The 16,781-nt window shown below is 44.6% G+C and overlaps 1 protein-coding gene across 1 annotated transcript; it reads left to right on the plus strand.

Annotated features, from left to right (window-relative positions):
* Positions 1 to 1,624: 1,624 nt before the first annotated feature.
* Positions 1,625 to 12,724, plus strand: LOC128347933 (protein CD300H-like). Its single transcript, XM_053303280.1, has 4 exons — positions 1,625 to 1,717; positions 3,686 to 4,015; positions 9,224 to 9,305; positions 12,272 to 12,724. Exons 1-4 carry the CDS (start codon positions 1,675 to 1,677, stop codon positions 12,399 to 12,401), a joined length of 585 nt encoding a protein of 194 aa, XP_053159255.1. The 5' UTR covers positions 1,625 to 1,674; the 3' UTR covers positions 12,402 to 12,724.
* Positions 12,725 to 16,781: the final 4,057 nt, after the last annotated feature.

The following is a 16,781-nucleotide window of genomic DNA, read 5'->3' on the forward strand; positions in this document are numbered from 1 at the left end:
GAAAAACCTATACACAGAACAGGAAGCCACAGTCCAGATGGAACATGGTGAAACAGACTGGTTCCAGATCAGCAAAGAAATAAGACAAGGCTGTATACTTCTCCTCACTTATTCACCTTACATGCTGAACATATACTGAGACAGGGGAGTAGCCACCGTTGTGCGAATGGGTTCAAAGAACCTGGGCCGCCAATGGTAGGGGCCACTGAAGCCCCCGGGGTGTGTGGCTCGGGCTCCAGAAGAGCCACGAACGAACCCACCCACCCACACCCAGGCTACTGGGAGCCCCGAGCGAGCGCTTGCCAATCCTTTTCAGGCACCGATTTTTTCACTGTGCTCCTTGACTTCCATTACTAGAGCTTGCAGATCATCTGCGTTCTCAGCTATCAGGGTCATGTCATCAGCATAGCAAAAGTTATTGATGTGTCTTCCTCCAACTTTAAAACCATGCTCATCTTCTTCCAATTCAGCTTCTCTCAGTACAGGCGTGGAGCCAGCCGAGCGGCGGCCTGAGCCAGCCCTGCCCGGTTCAGCCCTGCCCGGCCACTCTGATGATGTCCCATGTGCATGATGTCATGCACAGGGGGTGCACCCTGAACGAACCTCTCCCGCCAACGCATGGGCTATTGGGAGCCCCGAGCGTTTGCTGATCCTTTTCAGGCAGCGTTTGCTGCCTGAAAGCATCTTTTCCAGACATCATGCGCAAAGGGAGCATGGCCTCAAGCTCCGAAGAGCCCGAGTGAGTGCTTCCATGCCATTTCAGGCAGTGCTTGCTGCCTGAAAGTATCTATTCTCCATTTCTCTCCCTCTCTGGAGCAAATGCTTTCAGGCAGCAAACTGAAAAGGATCGGCAAGCGCTTGCTTGGGGCTCCCAGTAGCCCGGGCGTGGGCATGGGAGGTTCATTTGGGGGACACTCCGTGCATGTGACAACATGCACACGGGACATCATCAGAGGAACCGCTGGGCGGGGCTTGGCCCAGGCCGCCACTCGGCTGGCTCCATGCCTGTACTGAGAGAAGCTGGATTGGAAGAAGATGAGCATGGTTTTCAAGTTGGAGGAAGAAACATCGATAACCTGCGCTACGCTGATGACACCACCCTGATAGCGGAGAATGCGGATGATCTGCAAGCTCTAGTAATGGAAGTCAAGGAGCACAGTGAAAAAATGGGGCTACGACTAAATGTAATGAAGACTAAACTAATGACAAAGGGTACAGCAACCATCCTCAGAATTGATAATGAAGACATTGAAGATGTAAATAGCTTCTGCCTTTTAGGTGTGACCATCAACAGTAAAGGATCCAGCAGTCAAGAGGCCCAGCCGCGCCAAACCAATGTGAATCAACCAATCAATGCAGATCAGCCAACCAATGCCGAACCAATGCAGATCACTGGGCAGTGGTAGAGTGGGTGCGGGGTGGAGGCAGGTGGCCCCTAGTCTTTGGAGCCTCCCCCCCCCCCCAGACCTTGGAGGCTACAGTCTGTGGGTAAGAATGCCTCTGACTGTAGTTTATCATTTGTTGACTAAAAACCTGTAGAAGGCACAAGAGGAAGCAAAATGAAGTGATGAAGTAACTGCAAGGAGGAAGCAAAGATTGTTTGTCACCATCACAACAACAAAATCTGCAGATGTTACACTGTTCAGAGACCAAGAGGCAAGAAGGGAGCCTACAATGCCACTCTTGTCCTTGGTTGGAATGGTGCTGCTCCTGCCAGGTGAGACATATATTGCTTTGCTTGTTTGGATTTTCTTTGTTTTCATGCCTGCGAAATTAATCAAAAGTAAGCTTGCTTTGTGAACCTCTAGCGAGTCACTAAATACTGGGGCTCTTCTCACAATCCTCTTCAGGGTAGGAGGAGTGGCCAGGCTGGGTTCGGGACGGGAGCCATGCACACTCCTGATTGACCATTGTGAGAATTCTGCAATCAAGGTAGGAGGAGTGTGAGCTGGGTACAGAGGTGGGAGGCAGCAGCAAAGACCCCAGAACTCCTGCAATGCTCCAGACTGAGGGTGGAGGAAAGCACTCCTCATGCCTGCTGCCTCCATACTCAGCTCGCAGACGGGCATTTCCCCCTCCTCCTACCTTGATTGTGGAATTCTCACAGTGGCCAATCAGGAGAGTGCATGGCTCCCAAACTATCCCAAAGAGGTTTGTGAGAACAGTCTCATTGTCTGATTGCAGTCAGAAATCACTGTGTGATAATAAAGCCTGAGCACTAGTCACTACTGTTTGCAGTAAATGTCAGTAATGTAGTGAATATTGATATCTAATAGCAAATGTGAAGGTTTTAGGTAATCATTTGGGGAAAGTCAGACAAAGATGCCATTTGCCAGTAAATTTAAGAACGGAATGGCATTGGTAAGTGTCCAAATTTCATTCTCATTGTATCATTTAAAGTGCAACATTTCCCACAGTCTAATTATAATGCCCTCCCCCCCAAATCCTGTAAGACAAAAACTTTTGACATTTACTGGTAGCTCTTGTGTTCAGTCATGTCTGCCATGGCAAGGCTTGTTTTCCGCATGTAAGCCTGTGCAATGGTATGTCACACTTTCTTTTGGTAAACAATGTGATAGAAGTCAGCCATATACTACTAAAAATCAGAAATATTTTGCTTTAACTAGATTTGAAAAAGCTTAGCACTTCTCCCCCACCCCAAGTTGGTTTCATATTCAATATCCATATATATATAATTCTCGTAAACGTACCTGTCGCTAATCTCATGCGTGGCAGCTCTCACGAGAGAGCTGCCAATTAGTGACAGGGACGGGTGGCCTGGCCGGCAGAGGAGAAGTGACCGCTGCTGGTCCGGCTGAGGAGAATCAGCGGCCACCGGGCTGGCCAAAGAAAAGCGGCTGACGCTGCGCCAGCTGGCAGACCCAGGAGAAGCGGCCGCTGGTGGGCCCACGAGAAGTGGCTGCTGCTGGGCTGGCCAGTGGACTGAGGAAAAGTGGCCGCCGGCAGGCTGAGGAGAAGCAGCCACTGGCGGGTCAGCCAGTAGGCTGTGGAGAAGTGGTTGTTGTTGGGCCGGCCAGCAGGCCGAGGAAAAACGGCCGCTGAGGGGAAACGAGGGGCGCAGTTGCTCTTGCGAGGTCAGCTTGTTATGAAATATTCTAGGAGCATGCAGTAGCCTCTCAAAGCCTTTCATGTTGAAATTGTTTGGGGGCAAGCAGAATGGCCCACACCTGAACTGTCTAGATTAAGTCATGGTATCTGACACACCATCATTATCACTAGTGGTGATGCTTCACATTTATATAATGCATGTCAAGTGTTCAAAGCTCTTCACAGACATATCTCAGTAATCCTTACAACAACCTTGTAAGGTAGGTCAGCATTATTATCCTCACTGTAGAAATGTGACTGAGTTCAAGATCATAGTGGCTTGCCGAAGGCCATCTAATGGGTTTGTGGTTGAGGTGAGAGTTAAACTGAGGACTCACTTTGCCAATACACGACATCAACATTGAAGTCAGCCTTCCCCTTGATAAATCTCTTTCTGGTGGTATTGCAACATGTTATGCATACTGTTTCTGGGCTATGCTACTTCCGGCTGCAAAGAGGAGGTCTCATGTTTGAATGTTCTGTCATTTTAAAAAAAAAATACACCTGTTAAAAATTACTATACTGTAGATATCTGGAAGAAGGATAGAAGCCTAGCCTGTTTCATTTTATTTTTCAGCATGTTTCTCTGAGTTGACCGGACCCGGGACAGTGTACGGAATCGTAGGATCATCAGTTTCTGTGCCATGCAGATATGATCAAAAGTATAAACAAAATATGAAATATTGGTGCAAAGAAGGTGACAGAAGAAATTGTGCCCCAGTTGTTCAGACGAGAGGATCAGAATTGACAGTGAAGCTAGACAAAGCTTCCATCACAGATAACCACTCACTGAATCAGTTCACAGTGACAATGTATGGTCTGGCCAACAGTGACACCGGCAAGTATCACTGTGGGATTGCTGTTGCAGGAGGCTCTGACCTGACAGTTCCTGTTAATGTCACAGTAGGTGAGTGGGTCCCTGCTCTGACTTCACCCTGGCAAGTGGAATCCCAGCTGTGGTGGAGCTGAAGTGATGTGACAGGTAGGGATGATTGTGAGAGAGAGAGAGAGAGAAGACAAGCATTCCCTGTTATTTTCCAAGAGCATACACCGTACTTTAGAACAACCCAAACGATTGGATGCTAGGAATGGAGAGTACCATGGGGAACATGGTGTCATGTCAGAGCCAGCGTGGTGTAGTGGTTAGAGTGCTGGACTAGGACTGGGGAGACCTGAGTTCAAATCCCCATTCAGCCATGATACATGGCTGGGTGACTCTAGGCCAGTCACTTCTCTCTCAGCCTAACCTACTTCACGGGGTTGTTGTGAAAGAGAAACTCAAGTATGTAGTACACCACTCTGGGCTCCTTGGAGGAAGAGCGGGATATAAAATGTTAAAAAAAAAATCCATTGAGTCTCAACAGAAACCATGCAGACTTTGTTGAGTCTCTCTGTTGAGTCTCTTTGTTGAGAGTCCATTATCTGTACTACATTGTTTCCCACTGTCCATCTGAAGGAAACAATGACATTACATTATAAGTCAGAACCTGATGTGGTAAGGCCCACCAGATGCCTTCAAGAAGCCCACAGGCTTCTGCTGCTGCTCCCCTGCAACTGGCATCCCAATTCTCAAGTCTCTCCTGGTAGAAATCATTAATATTCTTGACTTAAGCAAGGTCTACACATAAGACAAACATTACCACCCAAATGGGTGCAATCTCTCTTTGGGATTCTGATATTATCTGCTGCAGGCACACTGCCCCCAGTTAGCAGAAGAACTAAGAAGAAGAAAAGTGTCTCTCAGTGGGCTTAAGTGTGTCCATTGCAAATGACCTGTCCAGACAATAATAAAGTCCTGGCAACCTTGATTCAGACAAAGTTCAGATGTGAGGGATTTTGTTCAAAGGAAAAGCAAAGGATAGGTGAGAGTCAATATGCACCCAGAAAAAAAAGGGAGTGGAGTCTTGAAGGCTCAGCGACACTATATGGAGGATCAGTTCAGTTGTAGATGAACCACAAGAACAAGAAAGAAACAGCTGTATGAAAAGGATGATTTATTCCTGACAAAAAGGTAATCTTTTTCAAAAGATTACTTAAATTTTAAATTAATAAAATTTAAACTTAAATTTTAAGTAATCTTATCTTTTATCTTGTTAAGTAAATTACTTATAAACTTTACTTATTGTTTGAAAAAGATGCTTATCTCCCGTACTCCTGAGCAGATTTTTCATACAACTGGTTCTTTCTTGTTTTGGAAGACTCAATCTATGATCCTATACAGGATTTTATAGGCAAAGTGGCTGTAAACCAGCACTTGGCTTGTATTTTATGCCGCCACCCCTCCCTCCCTCTCTCTCACACACACACACACCCATGCTCCACCCACCTACATTGGGTGTTGGGTTCCCAGATGTGGACATTTACCCTGGAATTGCAACTATTATAACCCCCCAGGACAGGAGGCTTTATAGACAGGGCTTCTACCTTTAATCTCCTTCAGGGTTTACACACCAGCCAAACTTACCCTGAAGTCCCTTTGATATCCATGGACCCACTGCACACACAAGCTGGGCTTTGCCACACAAATTCTAGCTTATCTCGAGGTATTTCTGGGTTTTTAAAATGCTGGTTTTAAGCAACTTTTTCTGAAAATGATGGAGCAAATAGAGAGAGGCACTGACGTAGAATCATTAGCATGATAAGAGGGATACTCTCTTTACAAATGCAGATATAGCTCTTTAGTGATCCCTCCCCCCCACCCCATTGGCTAGAAGGAAAACGCTATGTGAGCTTGCATCAAAACAAGCCCCAGAGCAGAGGGGAGGGGCTGCTTCCCTTAATGCCAGGAGTGTACTTCGAAGTGGCTTTGCTCAACATTTACCCTGCAGCATGAAGCCATGTGCGAATAATGCAACTATTTCTGTCCTGGAAGGGATTTCCAGAGTTCCAGTGATTCTGCTGCAAGTGTTGAGTGGCTCGGATCAATCAGCAGTTGTTACCCATGAGTAGGCCCATTGGAAACAATGGGATCACTCATGTGTAACATTTGCTGTGTGGCGGCAGGAGGAGCTCATTGGTATGCTGCTGCTGTGCTGGCAGTTCCCATCCCATTTCCCCAGTTAAGTGTTTTTTGCAGCAGCCTGCCCGCTCATTTTCTCAGTGACCTACTGTGACTGGCCCCGTGGCCCCAAGGAGGGACTTCTTCTTCTGACTGTGTTGTGTGGTCTCTGCTGCTCTAGCCAGCCAGCCAGCCAGCTCCCTCCAGGTCAGGAAACTTATGCTTCCCCTGTATGCACCACTGTGGAGGGGAGGCTAGTGTTGAACTGTGGAGAAGGGCTGTGCTTCCCCCGCCCCAATGAAATTAAAATGCACCATTTGCCCCATGGAATTCTGCAATCCAGAGGTTACTGCTGTCTGAACTGTGGGGAAAGGGTTCTTTCCCCTTGAAAATGAAAAGAAAATGCCCCATAGGATTCTGGGATCCGGTCAGAGGAAGGCTGGCATTTGAACAGAGTGGGGAAAGGGGTGCGTGAGTAGTATTTATTCTCAAATTATCCTGTTTTTAGCAATGGATGCATATATTATACCAATTAGCATATGTAAATGTCATACATTTCTAAAAATGCAAGATGGAGGCTTTCCAGGGAACACCTTTTTGGTGAACAGCATCATTTCCACTTTTTTGGTGACAGATTCCGACTGATTTCAGCACCTGGACCTGGCAGCCCTGTCTGGGTGGGGAAAAGAGCCCCATCATAATAAGTGGTGGGAAGGTTGCCACATGCCCCATATTTAAGATATATACCCGTTCTGGGGGAAAACCAAGCAGTTCTTTTAAAACGTAATTGGTGTGGCAAACTTTACAATACTCCTGCTGCATTCCAGCTGCCTGCCAGTGAAAGTGCAAATGAGAGGCACAGCTTAGCTATACGCCTAGCTTCTAGCAGCAAGCAATACATACTGGTGCCGGCGGGGGGGCTATTTCTCATTTCCCTGTAGTCCATGCCTACAGTCCAGAATGGGACTGTAGCAGAGGGGTCAGATAAAACCCTCTTCCCTCACCTCAATCCTGATCCCTGAGGGGCCCTCATCCAGCTACTCTTCACCAATAAAATGGAAGGGCTTCAGGGACAGGGTGCATTTCGTTTGGGTCTAAAAAGGAGATTCTGGCTGGCTGACTCTCTCAGTCAAACCTCACTCACGAGTATGACGCCAGACAGAGGTGGTGCTTTAGCAGTTTTGCTAGATAATAGCTACAACGACTGCCAAAGTGAGGAATAGGTCCAATGGATCTTTCAAAGCATTTTGAAGCGGGGGTTACTCATTACGTCGTCTGGGAGTGTGAGAGGCTTGTACTAGGGACAACCTTTTAATATACAGGAGAACATTATGCTGTAGCTAAAGTGGGTCATGTTTCAAGTAGGGATGTGCGAAACGTTTCGGATACAAAACATTTTGTACCCAAAACAGTCTGTTTTGGGTGTTTTGTAGACAAAACAAAACACCCATTTTCCAGATCCAAAAGTTTTGTATACAAAACAGAATGTCCCTGTTTCGGCTACAAAACGTTTTGTTGTTTTGGACCTCCATTTTGTGGTGATCTCCATTTTGTGTCAGTCTCCATTTTGTGTTTGACATCTCTTTGAATTTCCCACCCTTCTAGCCTTCTGATCGGTGACCTAAATCATGGGCTGACCTGCTGACAATTCCCTCCTTGTTCCGCATTGGCTCTTTTGCTTCTTGCCACTCTTTACCGACCCCACATTGGCCAGGGGAAGGATTGCTAACCCATGGGGTGCTGGGTTCTGTTGATTCTGTGGTGTTCTGAGTGTAGATTTTCTGGTAGCATATGAGAGTGGATTCTTGTTTTTCACTGAAAATCTCATATGCTACCAGAAAATCTACAATGAACACCTCAGAAACAACAAAACCCAGTACCCCACGGGCTTGTGGGTATGGGGTTGTTTGGCACCCTATGTGCACTACACAACCCCTCACTCTGGGTAACCCCAGTGCCCCCCAAGTGGAATTATGGGGCTGCTGAAACGTAAACCTCCATTATTCCCTATGGGAGAAATCTTAGACACGTAAACTTCATCAAATCACAAAAGATCAGCCCTTTGCCCAATTTCTTTGAAATAATTCTGGAAGTTTCCTTGCCCCTATTGGGCACTACCACCCACCACACTCCACTCTGGGTCATCCCTTTCCCCTTGATTTGAAGCGATACATTTGCTGGAATCCCCATTATTCCCTATGGGAAAATTCTTAAAGATGTGTAAACTTTAAAAAAATTCACACAAAAAATCAGCCCTTTGCCTAATTCCTTTGAAATTTGGCTGCTAGCTTCCACCCTTTGGACACTACCACCACCACCCACTCTTTTTGCCCTAGGACCCTTTTTAAAAATCCAAATCAATTTGGATTCATATTCGGAAAATTCGGCTACAAAACAAAACAGGGCTGATTCGGATTCAGAAAACTTGGGTACAAAACAAAACGGGGGTGTTTTGATTCGGATACAAATCGAAACAAGAAAATTCCAAAATGCACACCCCTAATTTCAAGCCTCTTTGTTTCTTCCGGACTGTGTTTTTGGTCTTCCCAAGTAGAAAAAGAGAAAATGAGTTTCAAAGCCTGCTTTGAAGTGGGAAGTGAAAGGGCTACCAGAAATATCTCTTCCCATGTTCCCACACGTCTACCCAACTTCCTCTTTGTAGCTGCCCAACTTCCTCTTTTTTTATGCCTGCCACCATGCCCAGCATTTCTGAGAGGTGTGCAGGTGGGGTATCAGCCTATAGCACTTGGGACTCCTTCCTTTAGACCCCTTCTTGAAATGTTTTCACCTGATTTATCACATTCCGGTGTTAGCAGAACATGCTCACAATCTACAGCTTCATTCAGCAGCAATATTTTGATTTTAATCGGGTCAAATCTTAGTGTTTCAAGTTGATTGATTGCTCCTGTATGAACTGTAGGAAGAGCAGGCAATACAAATTTGAGAGTAAAGAATAGATTTATCTGGAAGGACTTAATGCAGCAGGATATCTAGTCTGCTGATCACCATCAAAATGAAGGCAAAGGAAACCACCCCGTATCTGCATTGGTCAACTTCAAATCACTCAGATTCTTACTGTGGAACATCCCAATTTCACACCTTTGTTTTCAATTCTAGTTCATTCTGCATCAGCAATTCCAAAGAATGTAAAAAATGAGTTGAATTGGAACACAGTGGAACACAGTGAGTTGAATTTCAGGTGTGTGAACATTGTTCTTGGCACAATTGACTGCATATTCTGCTTTGGGCTACTTTGAGCCCTTCTGACCTGGCTATGATTGGTCTAAAAGTATCTCCTAGAGGAACAGAGAGATTTATACAGTTCAGCTCTCTGTGTGTGTGTGTGTGTGTGTGTGTGTGTGTGTGTGTGTGTGAACTCACATAGAATAGGCAGGCCCCACACCAATAACTTGCTGCCAGGTGACCTATCTTAAAATTAATTGTTTTCAGATGAAAACACATACATCACGAAGCCCATAAGAAAGTCATTATTATCTGGATAGACTTAATTAATTAATCAGTTAATTAAAACCATGTATACCTGGGACATTCAATTCCCAGCACAATTTATGTAAGATATAATCATTAATAGCTATAGTAATATTCACACTTTATGTTCACCCACATATAATCTGTGTACTGTGAATGCATGTACAGATCTGTTTGCACACACAGTAATTATTTGCACATTATGTTCAATGTACAGCAGTACGCTTCCTATCTTTACCATGCATTTCAGGGGGCCTATACACAGATTCCCCTTTAAAATGAATGCACGTACAGAAATTCACACAAATACATGTACCTGTGTACAGACACACCCACATGCACAACATGCTGTCTGAATAGGGCTTATTTAAAATGCAGGCAAGTAGATAGGTTTTTCAGCAAAGATGAATACTGGTGAAGGACAGCTTTTGGGGGGAAAACAATGGCCTTCTTGATGTGTAGTATTACAGCTCAATTACACCTAACCCTGGGGGTTGCTGTCGAGTACTCATGAACCCCGGATGCTGGGAAGAACTGGTGGTAGCACTAGCAGTGTTTCCACAGTCTCCCCATTGTTGAGAATGGGGGAAACTTCAGAAGCGTTGCTTGCACTAGTGCCGGTTCTTCCCAGTGATGTATTTGAATCCACAAAAGGTGAAAATGGTGTAAGTGCTTAACTAATGTGTTTACTTTAGTGAAAGTTAGAGCCACTGTAAAGATAAAGTGATGTCTTAAGTTAGGAAACAGAAGTCTGTGGCTCATGTTGATAAGGCATATCCTGTTTTCTCATTGTTGTGTGACAGATGTTTATTCGAGCTGTGTAAGCACTATGCTAAGGTATAAAGACCTATTGAAATTGTAATTCAGGGTCCCAACTATGGTGTGAACTGGTTGGCACCAGCTCTGACTGCAGCAGTGCTAAATAAAAGCCTTGGAAAAGTTTCTCCTGTGTCTGGTTATCCTTAATAAAAGGACCCAGACAAGAACCCAGAAAAGTGTATTTAGGCACATCACCAGCACTGTATTCAGGCTGCATTCGGAACTGTATTCAGACTGTATTCCAATTCTGTGGCCCCAGGGCACAGAACCTCAGAGCTATAATGCTGTGCTATGTCAGTCATTCTATTTATTGAAAAGATTACAGGAAAAATAACAAAATTATAGGGATAGTAATCAAAATAAAACAAAACAAGAACGAAAAAGAACCAAAACACTCGACAAACTTTAATACAACAAAAAACATCTGTGTTCAGAAGGCTTCACCTTTTTCCTCTTCAGGTATTTCCAGACAGGCAACCTAGGGAAACCAGACAATATGAAAGTTGCCAGAGCTCTCATAATTTCTCCTTTCATGAATTTGCAAAGTAAGTGTGGCCATAGTCATAATCTCCCAAATTGTATTGACCGTATTTCTGCAGAAAAGTGAAACCGAGCTCTTCTGGTTGCTCACCCACACATTTCTGGCCACTAATAAACTGCAGAGCAAAACCTTATGACAGAAAAACCAATAGACTAGCTGCTTCCAAGATGTGCAAAAGAACCAATTTTGAATCCTTAGGTATGCAGATTACAGTATGTTTCCACACTTTGCAAAACACCCTGAGCCACACATCTTGCACTCTCAGGCATTCCCGTAATATATAATAATATCATCCCGCTTGGCCACTGCCTTCCTTCCCAAATCTGGGAGAATACTCAGTATTAACCTGGGTATTTTAGCCATGGTAATACCAGTGTAACTAATGTTGTGTTTCCTAGTATTAGTTGTTAAGTTTCTTCCCTGTTTAAGTAATTACTTGATTTAATAAAAGGAAGTTTTCATTTGACTAGAGCACTGAATATACCTATAAAGGACTTGTATTATTATGTGAACAAAACATATACATTCATCTGTAAGAAGGGAAGTATGTTGGTCAACTGCAAGAGTTGATGTGATAAAACAGGTGATCAGTCTTTGAGATCTGGACAGCAATGGATCAAAGGTATTCATGCGCTCAAATAAAGAATATGGCAGGATTTCAGAAACCAAGGTAGCTAGTCACCTTACGAATCTTCTGTAAGAATATGATTTAAATTGCTACTTATACAAATACAAATACAAATACAAATCTCTTTATTTCTGTCAGCGATCCGCATGAGATTAAAACAAATGTAGAAGAGAAAGCAATCAAACTTCTACTACTAACAATAAAACCAAATAAATTTTTAAAAGTCCTCCTGAACAAAGATCAAGGTACTGAAAGTGGACCCACCAGAACTACCAAAAATACATAACTAAGAATAAAAGAAGACAGCAGTATTGCATACTTATGAGATTATTACATACAGATCAAAATTTAAACAGTTGCCTTCCTGACTCCTGAATCTGAGAGGGGTTAAACAATTCAGGAGCTCGGGAAAATTGCTACTTAAAATATATTCTTTTGCTGGCATGGTCTTGAAAGCAGCATATAAGGAAGAAGACCCCCACTCATATTTAAAGTCTGTGGGGCAGACACTGTAACCTCTGGTGGCTGGCAGATGGTGGAGCAACAAATTTCTTTTACAGGAAAACTCTCTCTCTCTGTGTGTGTGTGTGTGTGTGTGTGTGTGTGTGTGTGTGTGTGTGTGTGTGTGGCGGGGGTGGGGAATCTTTTTCATTTGCAACCTGGATAATGTTATGTTTCTTCTACGCAGTTACCTGATGTATGTGTCCTTTCTGGTTTCGATTGGCTTGAAAATACCCATCTTCCTGTGTATGCTCTTTTCAATGATCTGGATGCATAGAAGGGACAGACAGCACTCCAAAGAGGGGATGTCACCATGAGAGCTTGAGCTGCCACACTCTGGGAAAATTTACATGTCCTATTTTGTTCATCACAATCCTATTGTAACCACCGAGTCTGAAACAGACTTCACTTCAATGAGGAAAGTCTGCTGTAACTGACCACCGAGCTGAAGCATAAGAATGCCTCTTTCCTTTCCAAATATTAATTCAAAATTCAGAGCAAGAAGATACAGTCAGTGTATGCCAAATACAATGGGCTTCCTTCTCACTCAACTGGTCAAGTCAGTGTATGTTTCTCCATTATAAAATCATGGTGTCGAAGTAATTGTGTTGCACTGAAAATCCTTTCCCAATTCCTCTCATTTCACCTGGAAAGTATTGTGCTTGTGTGTATGCTGGTAGCATTTTTATCATGATAATAAACTAAATAATAACATAATATCCATTGATGAGAAAATCCAAGCATGACATCCTGACATTGATATATTCTTTTAAAAAATATCTTTTTATTATTTTTCTAACAAGATAACATAAATAGGAAAGAAACATAGAAAAAGAAGAAAGATAAAAGTAACTTTACAGTTAACATCTCTTGGACATCTCATAATTACATACATTATTCAGGGGTTCAGCAGCCTTCTGTTCTCCACCTTCCAACACACACACACACACACACACACACACACACACACACACACACACACAACCACCCTTGCCAAAATGGCAAAAGAAAAAAAAGAAAAAAAACAGAAATAACACTTTAATTGGCTGTTTATTCTAGAAAGAAAAACCAAATCTTGGATGAGGGTGTTGACTCTGTGCTAAATTGTAAATTATGAAAGGTCCCCAAATAGAAATAAATATTTCATCTGAAGTATTCGGTAAGTAAGCAGTAACCTTAGCCATAGAAGCATATTCCCATAGCTTTAATAACCACACATCTACAGTCGTGATTATTTGTTGTCTCCCGGTAGGGATGTACATGAAGCATTCCAGCACCTCTGTTTTGAGGTGATGAAATGCTTCGAGCTGCCCCAGCTGAACAATCCCTTTAACAGGAGGGAGGCAGGTCTGAGCATGTGTGGATGCCATATTGAGTGGTCAGCATAGCGTTGCTGACCACTCAAGATGGTATCCGCACATGCTCAAAATGCCATTTCTGGGTCAATGCTGCCACAGGCTGCTGGGAACAGGGAACTTCCTGTTCCCAAGAAGGAAGCAGCCCCACACTTTTAAGAACAGAAAACAGTGGCTGCTTAAAATGAACAGTGCCAAGCTGGGGGGGCAGGGTGTGTGGGGGGCAGAGGAGCAACGGAGGGGCAGGTAAGACCTGCTTCCCTCCTGTTAAAGTAATTGCTCTCCACCCCCTTGAATGTGCACAAAATGCTTTGTGCACATCCTTTGCTGCCGGTCCAATTTGGCCACACCCAGGACAACCAGAACAAGGTCAGTGCCATGAGCACCCTGCAGGGACAAAGAGAGTGGAGTGATTAAGGATGCCATATTGATGATGACAAAAGAAGAAATGCACAAGTAATGTTATCATAACCAATTAGGGAACAGCCCACCAGATGGCATAGTTTAGCACAGAAAAGATGAAAGCAAGGAAAAAGAAAGCCAACAGAACATAAATAAACTGCAAGAAAAGCCCAAATGCTATGATCCTGGCAGATCCTCTTGTTACCCCACCCTACTCAGTCCTTCAGGATTCCAGATGAGCCAGGCATATGAGTGCCTCAGAGAGTGACACTCTGGAGAACCACCCCCACTCCACCACCATAAACAAAATCTTCAACTATTGACCATGAACTGGCTGGGCCTGTACATGCATATAATAATATCTCAAGCAGTTACGTCAAGGTGATATTAAGACAACCCATTTGGTACTCGATTAAAGGTTATATATAAATCTAGGGGTCATTATATCCCAAAGTTGTAAATCTAGGGGTCATTATATCCCAAAGTTGCCAAGGTCCCAGGGAGTCTATTAACAGAATCCAATGAAATGCAGTTTTCATGATCACAAAATAAATGTAAGTCATAATATTCCTGTGAAAAAAACATAGAATGAAGTGTAGGCATAAGAGCAAGAAAAACATGGTAGGTAATAATGTGGTGATAGACCAAGCACCAGCTGTAGCTCCCTTACAGGAAAACAAGTATATAATGCCAACCTGTTTCTGGTTTGAATCTGGCTGAAATTCCAGCCAATTCGATTGGGTTGAAATTCCAGTTTTCCCCACCAAAAATTATGGGTTTTTGTCACTAAGGACAGTAAAAGAAAGGAATAAAGACATCAAATGCCAGGGGCGTAACAAGGCTGGAGTGGGCCCAGAGACAAAATTTTAAAATTGGCCCCTCGCTGATACACACACACTTCACATGTGACTTGCCTCTGGGGGGCCCCTCGAGGTGTGGGGGCCCCCAGGCAGCCACCTCCCCTTGCCTATTAGTAGTTACGCCCCTGCTATTAGTAACTAACTTCCCAGAATCCAGAATGTAAGGCATATATATTACAATCCCTCTTCTGGCCCAAATCGCAGGGCAAATGCCCACAGCTTTCTAGAAACTTTGCATCACTGCCAATCAAATTGTCTAATATATATATATAAAAGATATCATGTAACTGTGGAGCACTTGCCCATTTAAAAGAGAGGACCCAGATGAAGACCAGGAGGATGATTTAGCGGGGAGGAGGATTTCGGGGGCAGGAGGAAGGCACTGAGTTATGAATGAAGGTGGAAAGGGGCAGCAGGTAGGAATTTGGATTAACAGAACTGAAGGTGAAAGGAAGGGGTTGCTGGAGTGAGGGGGGTTTTAATTGGAGCCAAGGTTCACCTGGGCTGAGCTTTGGGTCCCTTTGCTTCCTTCAGTGGCTGAGCTCAGCCTTCGCTCATGCGATGAGTAAAGAACAGAGTGCTTCTGAGTATGTGCAGGATCGATGGCCTCATCATACTGAATAGCCACAATGCGCATCCCAAACATCTGGGATCAGGACTGCCAGGCAGAGAGACCCGAGCCCCAGCACCCCACTTGTTAGGAACTGAACACTGGAGGAAGGAGAGAGGGGGGCCAAGGGGCTTCTCATCATGAGTCACCTCGAGAATGCAGGAGGGAGCCGGGGCTGCACCATACCGCGGTGGGAGGGGAGAGCGGAGGTGCAGCGGTGAAAGGTGTGCGTGTCTGTTCTACACGCAGAGAGATAAAACTCCCCCAATCCCCCCGCTGCCTGCATTAGCACCTCCTTACCTGGTTCCTCTTCCAGTCATGCAAGATCCCGCCGATTGGAGCAGCGTTTACAAGTCTCCTAGCAACCTCCGCAAGTGTCATGTGCCGAGTTGGGCGGGACTAAAGAAGAGAGTGGCAGAGAGCATCTACTTTCCTGGAGGAGCAGCGGGCAGAAGACACCATCTGAGAAGCCTCCGGGGGTGGGAAAAGGAGAGAAGGTAAACTCCCCCTCCCCTCATTCCCTAGTGTGGTTCTTACCACCACCCTTTGAAGGGCACGAAAAAGCTTCCGGCACTTGACCGGAAAGGCGGCTTCTACTACATACATTACTGGCAGGATACGCTTCTTGTCTCCAAAAACAGATGAGTGAGCCCCTCGCCCCTCCTTAAATTGAAGGAGCTGCGGCAGGCACTGGGTGGGGGGAGGCACGTGACATGTCTCTGGAGGGCCCCCCCAGAGGCCAGGGCCCCTAGACAGCTGCCTCCCCTTGCCCGATCATAGTTACGCCCCTGTCAAATGCTTTAAAGTTCTTCATCCTCTAGTGAGGAAGAAACTCTTCTACTTCCTTCAGGGATTCAGATTGTTGAGCCTCAAAGGCAACAAGATGTAGGGTATTAAAATAAGCTTTTCGTGTGCCAGCAGCTCTGGGCAGGCGAATTTTTTCTTTGAATCAGCAACAGGCTTTGGGAAATCCTGAAACAATTGCATTCTAATCTGATCAGGGCCTCAGCATAGACCAGCTCCCTCTCTGGAGCATCGCAGTATATCTTTCTTCACAGGAAATCAAAAGAACTTTTCTATAATAGTTTGCAGTAGTTTGCTTGAGACAGTGGCAGCGTCTCAATGGATCTGTGATTTTGCTCTGTAAGGATTTCATAATCCACTGGCAAGTGAAGCAGATCCTGCAATAGTGCATCACCAGACTCGTCAGGATCTTTTCCTTCTGCCCTTTCAGGATCCCCAACTATCCTGATATTTGACTGTGATCTTTGGCCCAAAGTACTGTAACCTGCAGCTTGGTGAGATCTTTCTGCTGAACTGTAGCTTATCCTCCACTATTACGATTTGCTTCTCTCAGCATTTTCCATGCAATTATTAACACTAAACAAAATATCATTAATGCCATCCACTTTTGATCATAGAGCTTATGTGTCTTTTCCAACCTCTCTTGTGGTAGCAAGAGGGCTGCTC

This window comes from Hemicordylus capensis, chromosome 2 (genome assembly GCF_027244095.1).
Source record: "Hemicordylus capensis ecotype Gifberg chromosome 2, rHemCap1.1.pri, whole genome shotgun sequence".
In the NCBI taxonomy this organism is placed as follows: Eukaryota; Metazoa; Chordata; class Lepidosauria; order Squamata; family Cordylidae; genus Hemicordylus; species Hemicordylus capensis.